This window comes from Fundulus heteroclitus, chromosome 11 (assembly GCF_011125445.2).
Source record: "Fundulus heteroclitus isolate FHET01 chromosome 11, MU-UCD_Fhet_4.1, whole genome shotgun sequence".
NCBI classification, from domain to species: Eukaryota; Metazoa; Chordata; class Actinopteri; order Cyprinodontiformes; family Fundulidae; genus Fundulus; species Fundulus heteroclitus.
The window spans coordinates 26,293,906-26,303,881 of NC_046371.1; the positions used below are offsets into that span (position 1 = coordinate 26,293,906).

General features: G+C 40.5%; 1 protein-coding gene across 3 annotated transcripts in view; it reads right to left on the minus strand.

Annotated features, from left to right (window-relative positions):
* Nucleotides 1-8,159, minus strand: part of LOC105929366 (Down syndrome cell adhesion molecule-like protein 1 homolog) — a 91,322-nt gene extending 83,163 nt beyond the window's left edge. For 2 of the 3 annotated variants that reach the window (XM_012867104.3, XM_012867103.3), the window contains exon 1: nt 7,575-7,981. In XM_012867104.3, the coding sequence (XP_012722558.2) occupies nt 7,575-7,830 (256 nt within the window). In that variant the 5' untranslated portion in view covers nt 7,831-7,981. Of the gene's footprint in view, nt 1-7,574 lie in introns of all 3 variants that reach the window. The other variant, XM_036143281.1, reaches the window with a different exon arrangement.
* Between the last annotated feature and the right edge of the window lie 1,817 nt (nt 8,160-9,976).

The following is a 9,976-nucleotide window of genomic DNA, read 5'->3' on the forward strand; positions in this document are numbered from 1 at the left end:
TGTTTAGAAAGTACTTTCATCCAGATTCATGGCTATGCACCAATGCTATCGGATGATCCGTTGGTTCAATACAACATTACAAACAAAATATTTTTCAGTACTGCGACCACACAGGCTTATTCATGTGAAGGTTCAAGCCAAAGCAGTATCAGCATAAAGTGTAAGTTATTTGACAATATTTGGAAAACTATAACAAACATATTCAGACCTTTAAGTACAATAACCACATACTGAATTACATCTACTGTTTAATGGAGCCAATTATAGTTTAAAAAAAAGTCCATTATATAAACCTGCACACTGTAGAATCAACTGACAGTGAGGTATAAAACACAAGCATTTCAAAACTTGAGGTTAGTGCATAGAAACAGTCAAAGTAAACTTTTTTTTTTACACATAAAACAATATTTTTGATGAATTATGGAGCAAAATAAAGCAGTATAATATAAACCTATACTGTTAAAAGCATAATGTCCTAAATTATACCTAATTTAATCTAAATTTACACACATCTAGCAAACTAACTATTTCTGTCTGTACCTTATAAATGTATAATTGTATGTTCAAATGTCCAAAAACATATTTCTTTCTCAAAAACCTTGTAATGGCAAAAAGAAAAACAACTAATCATATTTTATTTAGACCCAGATTAATCTGCTACAAGTCTGTTTAGATAGCTACCAGATGAATGTTTGAGGGATGGTAATAGTAGACAGAGGAATTGCCGTTCATTTTCTGCTGAGCCAACATTAACACCTCTGTTATAAACCTGATAAGTTTCTCTGGTGACAACTGCGTTCATTGGATCTCCAATTACTGGTTCTCCTAAGCGCTTCAGTCCCTTGCACTCATGGATTTATGCTTCAAACCACATTGAGAACCTAAATATCGACAAACCTGACTGAAAAAATACATCTGATACACAGCACACATAAGGCACCGAAATATTTGAGATAAAAAAGTATATTACCGAGTACAATATTTAGATGAAAAGATTCAACTGTTTTTATCATAGTTTATCACTGCTACATTTTCTATTATCATAATTATTATTTTCATTTTAACTGACGATTTTACATTTACTTAGAGCAAATTGAATCATGTTTAGCTAGTTCGTGAACAACTGAACAGTTTTTTAATGAACATGAGAAAGAGTGATATAGAGTCAGCTGGCCAACACCACATCACTTTAAAATAATTTGATTTTGCAGTATTTGTGGACTCAATTTAAGTAAATGAAAAAAAAAAAACAATCAAAGCACGATGGAGAAGTTAGAAACAAGATACATATGATCTGAGAGACCCGTAAGAATACTGTGACTGTCACTTACAATGCTAAAGTTGAAATCAGCTAAAAGGCTGTTTTACTATGCTTAAAGGGGCCTAGTCACACATTAACCATAAAAAGGAAACACAACAAATGATATATTCATTTTCGAATAAAACAATATACATCAAGGGTTCATCCTGATAGTGTTTACTTGAACTTTGAAGAACTACCAACCAATTCACGGTACAAACCAGATCTACTAGTTTTATCTTTGACAGGTAAGAATGAAAACGTAACCTGACTCTAGCCATATGTATGTCGCTCCGCCTAGCTCCACCTACATCCATCTGGGACCTCTCCATAGGAATTGCCTTTATTGAAGGCTGGGCCTTATCAAAAATCCTTGCATATGATTGGATCGGGTTGGAGTCCATTCCGGGCCGACCGCGTCGAGGACTAAAGGCCTCCTAACATGGTCTGTGCTAACCGCTCTGCCGCGGACGCGCCCTGGAAAACAAAACTTGCCAAATCCGGTCGGGAGAAGGGCGAAAACATTGTTTCCACCAACAAAAGCCTTCAGAGCTGTTCTCTGATGTTCTTTTAATGAAACAATATTAGGTAGATTGGACAACACGGATAAAAATAGCAGCATCAATGTTAACGCTTGCTTCCTCGATGCTAGCTGCCATTGTCTGAATCAAAACAGTCTCACAGTCGCTCCTCCACTACGTCACATCTATGAAACTCCAGCCCTGCGTCCTGATTGGCTAGACAATAAAATTGGTTGAAGAAATCACTCTCTATTGGAGAGGTCCCAGATGGATGTGAGTGGAGCTAGGCGGAGCGACATCCATATGGCTAGAGTCAGGTTAGCAGAGAGGGAGGTCGTCCTGCAATTGGTGGGTTGCCGGTTCGATGTCCCGCTCTGACTACCTCAGTCGTTGTGTTCTTGGGCAAGAAACTTCACCCGAATTGCCTGCTGGCGGTGGTCAGAGGGCCCGATTGCGCCGATGTATGGCAGCCTCGCTTCTGTCAGTCTGCCCCAGGGCAGCTGTGGCTACTAACATAGCTCACCACCATCAGGGTGTGAATGTCTGATTGTATTGTAAAGCGCTTTGGGGTCGCTGGACTAGTTAAAGCGCTATACAAGTACAAGCCATTTACCATCTTGCTAAACCCAGTCGGGAAAAGGGCAAAAACATTGTTTCCACTAACAAAAGCCTTCAAAGCCATTCTCTGGTGTTCTTTTAAATACGTAATATTCGGTAGATTGGACAACACTGATGAAATAGCATAAATGTTACCGCTTGTTTCCTCACTACGAGCTGCCATTGTTTTCTGAATCAAAACAGTCGCTTCTCTGATACGTCACATCTACGAAAGCTATCCTGATTGGCTCTTCCATTTTATGTTGTATTGAAATCCCTCCCAATGGCTGTGATACCAGATGGATGTGTTGAGGCCATGAGGACCTCAGCGAAACGAAATCCGTCTGGCGAGGGTCAAGTTAGAAGCTAGCAGCATGACTTTAAAAAAGGGGCATTTTAGTCCAAATGTTTTGTTTCAAAGTGCAAAATTTTTTTCATATTTTCTACATTTCATGTGCAAATTCCTGGGACCTTTGCTTGTTGTTTCATTACTGTTTTCCAACTTTCAAAGAATTTGTTTAAGATTAGGAAAAGATCATCAACATATAGTGTAACAATTACACCAAAATATTTCTCTCAAGAAATGACCACCTGACTATAAGTTGTTCTACATCAAAGTCCATATTCAACTTAGTCAGCGTATTTAGAGACATCTAAATGTTGTATTTTTTTTTTTCAACTACCAGCTGAATTTTTATTTTACTGGATCCATTAACGAGGTCCTCACAAGTCTAATTTTCCGCAACCAGAAGGCATGTCTAAAATCTAATGTTACACAAGTGAAGAAGAGCTTTAAAATTGTAAAGAGAGAATTTGGGGGTTTTCTCCCCCCGAAAAGTATCATCTACTGACAAACAGAATAAAAAAACAGTAAGTCAATTTCAGATTATTTATGATGATTTGTTATCTTTGTAACGTAACAAAAGCTAAAAATTGTTGTTGCCCAACCCTTGCAGCAGGTGGACAGTCGATACCCAGGTAGCCGTATTGACGGTGCTGCACGGTGTTCGTGGAGGTGTTGTTGCCGTTCCTCTGCACCCAGGAGGCTTCATCAGCCTCGTTCAGACACAGCTCCAGAGAGAAAACCAGCCGTTACAGGAAGGTGTTGGAGGCGCTGATGGCACCACTGGAGCTGCAGCTTAGGCTGTCAGAGTCGCAGGAACTATTTTACACGCCCTGCCAGTGAGCCATGCATGAATATGTATGCCGGAGAAGCAGAAGTCATAACCTATGCAAGGTTTCATCATGCATAATGCAGCTGATCTACGCCTCTCCAGGATGTGAATGCGCACAAGTGTGCATGCACACACACACACACACACACACTTGACGTTCACAGTTGTATTGTGTTGGGGGGGGGGGGGTGACTCCAACCCCCCCCCAAATGATTCAAATTCACAGATTTTTTTTTTTTTTTGTACAATTCCACATGCCCCTGTACCCAACTGAAGACAAAACACATCTTCACGCTTCCTGTGTCTGCTCTCACAAATTTTAAACCTGGAAATTATTTCCAGCACATTTTGGGGTTCTTTTCAAAAGAAATAGGTGTAGTCGCTAAAGCTCAAAACTAGGATTCAACTTTTGCAGCCCCGCGTTTCGCATGTAGAATAGCCGGATGAACTGTCAGAAAATCTCTCTGTTCTTCCCCCTTTGGCTCTAACTATTTTAGAAACCGCCTCATTTTGAGGGGTAGGTCTACTCTTTCTCTCGTCTTGGCGTGCCGTCCCGCCGTCACTCATCTGTCGGGTGTTTTTTCGGAGCAGAAAGTTGTGTTTTGATTTGGGTGGCAACTATGTGAGGAAACATAAAATTGCACGGGGATTTCTGGGACAAGATACAATGAGAGAAGGGGTGTGAATTGAATATCACTGAGCAATTGGAGGGGGGGGGGTCTAGATAGGTGCAAACGTATAGACAATCCTTGGGGGTCTGGCATGAGTAGGTGGTCGGTGGGTGGAAGAGTAGGGAGGAGGGTTGCTGAAGTTGGATCTAATCAATGGAGGGGTTTTGCTGTTCCCCACCCTTATCCCTGGCAATCTGTTCCCCTAGCCCCCCTAGCCCCCCAATCCCCCCCCCCCCCTCCACCCAGGACCGTGCTGTGTCAGTAAAAAAAAAAGTGTGCTACTTCAGCAGTCCCCAGGGATCTGCTCCCCCCTCACTTCAAAGCAGCCAGTTTCTCTCTTAATGTGAATATCAAATCTGTAGATCACAAGTCCCAGCACAGTCTGCATAAACTGCCCCTCCCCCCAGCCTTTAATTCTGCCTAGTGATGAGGGAAAGAGAGGGAGGGGAGTTATTGCGAGAGGAAGCAACTGAGCGAGGGAGGGAGGGAGGGAGGGAGGGAGAGATGGAGAGAGAGATGGAGATAGAAGGAGATCCAAAAAAAAATAAAAAAAAAATACTTGCTTCAGAGATTTGACATTTGCCGAACACTCCCTCCTTCGGAAAAAAATGTGCCGCGCTGGCGTCCAATGAAATTCGGAGGAGGTCTGGCTCAATTTAGCAACGCTGTGTTGATACACAGAGTTCTTGCTGGAGAAAATTTTGCACATTCACTTTTGATGTCTCGGGCATGGATGTTGTTTTGTTGTTTTATTTTACTGGTGGTCATGATAGAATATCTGGATTTGTGATAGATTTGGCCAAATTGGGGAAACGCTGAGCTGTCCCATTGGGGATTTTATGAACAACTTTTGACAGCACCTATATGTTCTTAGTGAGTTAGTAAATGAAAATGTGAGAGTTAAAAGCAAATTATTAAAATGAATTATAATTGTAAAGTACTTTCATTCTATATATATTTTAGTATAGGCTTACTTCAGAATAAATATATACATTTTAATTAAACAAATCGATTTCAGGTAAAGGTCATAGAGCAAAACTAACTCAATCGGATCCATTTGTCTTTGTGGCCTTCACCCAGATTGCCGTTTTCTATCCTGAAGTGTAAAATTAAGTAATGGCAGGTTGGAAAGGAGGCATGGACAAGCACCACGCAGCCTGTCAGCCCAGTTTGCAAATTTTATTTTGCAGACTGGCAAAGGAAGGAAAGGGAATTGGGCAAGGAGATGAAGGGAGGTGAGTAGTGTCAAAAAGGGGACTGACCCCCCCTTGCTGCTGTCAGACTTCTCATTAAACACCTCTAATTCAAAAACACAAGGTTATACATAACAATTGTGTCATAAATAATTAAACATTTTCATTCAGTTGATGATTTGATTGACATTAGGCCTCATTATTAGAATAAGAACCTAATTTTACTCATTTCCAATCAATCACTAATTGCAATGTAAATCTTAAAAATCACAGGAGAAAACCATTGCATCCTCTTTTCAAAAACAAGAATGAATTTAGCTCTTATAACGGGATCCTTTTTAAGATCCGTTAGTTACTTTGCAACTCACTCTTTCCACCTTTTTTTCTTTAGGGCCCAAATCATTTTTTATTTATTTTTCGTCCGTTTCAGCGAGAAAAAAAAACAACAAACATCCAGAGATGTTTGGGTCTCATGAAAAAGTACCCAGCATGTACCAGCAGAACCATTAAAAAGGGGCGTCCCCGTCGCACGCCTCTCGGGCACGCGCCGCGCTGGCTGGCACACGCGCGCGGACACGTCCGCGGGGTCCAGGTGCGCTATTAGCGAGGAACATGACCGGGCAAGTCTCTAATCTGCACCCACGCCCCTGGAGTTTCTCATTTGGTGAAATAAATTTGCGTATTTTAATGTGATTCCATTGAGCCGTCTGCCAGGCTCTCAAATCACATTTAATAAATGGTATAAATAATAATAAAAACAATTTAACAAGAAAAAAATGATATATATAAAGAAAACATTTTCTCACTAATATTTCTTCACATAAAACTAAAATCCTGTCGGATACAAATGAACCTGGTGCCTACGTGGACCTTTAGGGCCTTTATGCGCTAAAATGGCCACATTTCTGCTCCCAGTACTCCAGGTTTTTAGATTATTTTTTTTTTTTTTACTTATTTCCTCGTTCTCAAGACTTCAGCTAATAAGGACAAAATCACATGAAAATGGTTGCAGACAGACAGGATGTACACAAAGGCCTATAAATACACCCTCATGTGGGAGCGTTGAATTTCTGTTATTTTTCGACGCAGATTTGCTCGGGATTATTTTAATGCACTGCAAAAGCACAAAGATCAACTTTACAATACGGGTCGGGGATGTGTTGCATCGTGAACAAGGGACACAAATGAAATAATTCGAAGGAGCATTTCGCATTTGCGGGCAGAAAAATCAGAGGACGTTTTTTTTTTTTTTTTTTTTTTCAAAAGGGGCACGATGAATTAAGTAAGAAGGACAAATCTGAATGCTCCAATTATGGCCTTTATGTGGGTGTAGACCTATTACACTAATAAGCCTGTGGTGGAAGAAAAGGGGGCCCCTTTTTTATTTACCATCAAATTATAACAATTTGTCATCACAGGGGAAGGAAAAAAAAAATCTCATCCTAAAAATAAGAGCGTCTCTGTAGCAACCAGCGCTTCTCCCCCTAATCAGTCCATCCAAACAGCTGCAATTAGCAAAAGCTACAAGATGGAAGCACCTAGACATACATATATAAAAATCAATAAATCACAAAGGTCCACCTGGAAACTTTTGGAGTAGAGTGGACATAAATGACAACTGCTTTTAAAAAAATAATAATAATCGTGAATGAGCTGATTATAAGCGCTTGTTTTTATTTCTGTCTCACTCCCCCTCTGTTTGCGCCTCATTCTCCCCATTCAGCCATTTTACATATTCATAACTGGAGTTGGTAATGCGAAAACAATCCGTGCTATCAGCAGCATCTGAGCGGCACCAAGGTGCGCTGCAAAAAAAGATAAAAATAAAAAAATAAAATCTCACCAAGCATCAGAGAAATCATACCACTTTAAACCTCAGTTCGCTCAGCTGCAACAGTTTCAGGCAATTTGATTTTTAATGATACATTTCAATCAGATCAAATCAGGGCTGGATTTTCAGCCGGAGCTTGAGGGGCAGAGCAGGCGGAATCTGAAATTAGCGGTTTCCACAAGCAACTTTTCATTCATTCACTCAACTTAAATACCAAAAAGCCCATCTCAGACTAGAGTGAGGGAATATACCAAAAATATTATTCTAAAAATTTTTTTCCCCTTACCTTCTTGGAGAGAGTACAGCAGGAGTAAAGTTACAAGCCACATGCCATAAATAGCAGGTATATTTTTCAGGAATTTTTGACAATCCTGGTAAGTGTGAGGCGCGTTCTTTTGGCCAGGCGGGTCTCCGTGCTGGACTGGCGACTGTGCTCCCGGGAGGTATTTCCAGCCCTGCTGCCCCGCTAAGCGTGGAGGGGAAACGAGAGGCGCCTCGGCCCCGCCCATGTCCCCTCCTCTCTTCATGAGACTACCGTGCATGCAAATCCATTTTTTTTTTCTTCCCGTCTTTCCTCAAATCAAACGCCGATTGGGTTCTTTCGCAGCTGGTCGTTCTTGGTCCACTTGTGTCCAGGATGCCTCGTCTGGCACTGTTTTGGAGAGGGCGTTTGGAGAGCGCACCCACCTGTGCGCCCCGATGACCGCGCTTTTCTTTCCTGCGCAATATGGATGCGGAGAAGTCGCTCTGCACTGACCCGGAGCCTATTTTGGGTTGGCACACTCTTCTCTGAGACGGTGCCAGGTTTGAAGGTCCATGTAGCTGCAGACCAGGGTGGGCTCCAAAGATTGTTCTTTTCTTTGTCTGCTTTCAGAGCGCAGGCATTTGCGCACAGAAATGCACTGCAGATAGAAGAGGAGGAGAGAGGAGCGGGGTGTGGGGCATGGCAAGTTCACAAAGCGGGTACATTGTGCCAAGCGAACCAAAGGTTTCCAGGGACGCTCTGAAAGACAACAGGGCAACTTTCTGGGGAGCTGGTTTGCTCTTAACTGCAGGCCAGTCCGCGGAGAACTGCTCCGCTGCACAAGCATAAAGTCAAGGCATGAAAGTTGCTTGACTCATTCAGGCTCATGGAATATTTCAAATAATGGTGAAAAATGATCAATAAATTAAATTGAAAATATGAAAATATTTTGCTGCAAAAGCCAAAATGACCCGAAAAACACACAGAGAGCAATAAAACTGCACGAGGGAAAATATGTAAGGTCTTTATTAAAAAACAAACAAAAAACAAACATTTATTACAAACTGTTAGTTCTTAAACTGACAATAATACTAATATTAAAATATTGGAATAAAAGGTGTTGGAATCCGCACTACTTCGAGTTGATCCTTTCATAACTTAGATCAGACTATTATGTGGATTTTTCTCTTAATAAAGAAAAGGCTGAATGTTTGTATTTAAATTATAAATTAGTTACATATGCGGCCGGTGACACTTTCGCAGTAAGAATAAGTTCTCATAGATTCACGTTGTTGAGGACGTTTTCATCTCCTGACCACATTAAGAAACATATGAATTAGCAGTGATAATAAAACATTCGGTAATACTACCTTTATGTGCACATATTAGTTGATTGGCCAGTATTACTGACTGACTCAGACTTGGTTAAAGTTCTCTCCACCTCTGGCTCGCTGCAGCTGCCCCTGCGAGCTGAGGGCCAAGCATCCGATCCTTTCTGCGGCTCAATGCTGCCATCTGCTGGCCAATCTTCGAACAGACAAGTGAACAAGCTCACAATTTCACATTGCTCTCCATCCAACGGGAGTCCTGGATTTCAAATCAGGAATACCGCATACGATAAAAAAAAAAAAAAAAAAATAATATATATATATATATATATATATATATATATATATATATATATATATATATATATATATATATATATATATATATACAATTCTATCGGATAACACAATGCATTTAGGCATACAATAAAATGTATTTGTAAATAACAACAAACCAAAAATCTCTATAGGGTAAATCGCGCTAAAATTGATTATTACTGATCAGTGATTAAGAAGAAAATAGTTAATTCGTAATGGGTGTCCTTTCCATGCGAAGTGCTATATTTCAGGCATTGATTTCTATTTGTTGTGATGATTACAGCTAATGAAAAACTACACTATTAGAAAAATACCTATAAAAGTTCTCTATGGGGTTTAGGCCACATACAGTGACACCATGGTCATTAAACCAGGTGTTGGCACTTTCAGTATGGGCAGGTGTCAAGTCCTGCAGGAAAATATGATCAGCTGCTCCAAAAAGTTTGTCATCAGAAGGAAGCATGAAGTGCTCTACCTGTGCATGTTTGGGTTCCTTCCTCCCAAAGCCCAAAAGTATGACTGTTGGGTTCATTGGTCTCTTGAAATTGTCCTTAGGTATAAAAAGGTGTGTGCACAAGGTTATTTGTCCTGTCTATAACAGAAATAAAGGCTTGAAAACATCAGTATTTGTGCAATGTGTTTTTCTTAGTGAACTAAATTACTAGAATGAATACGTTTTTCAATAATATTCTAATTTATTGAATATAACTGCACATATCAGGAGTCCTGATATCCTGGATGTGGCGGCTCTTTGGCTCAAGAGCCGAAGTCTTTGCTTGTGAATCTCCCTCAGACTTT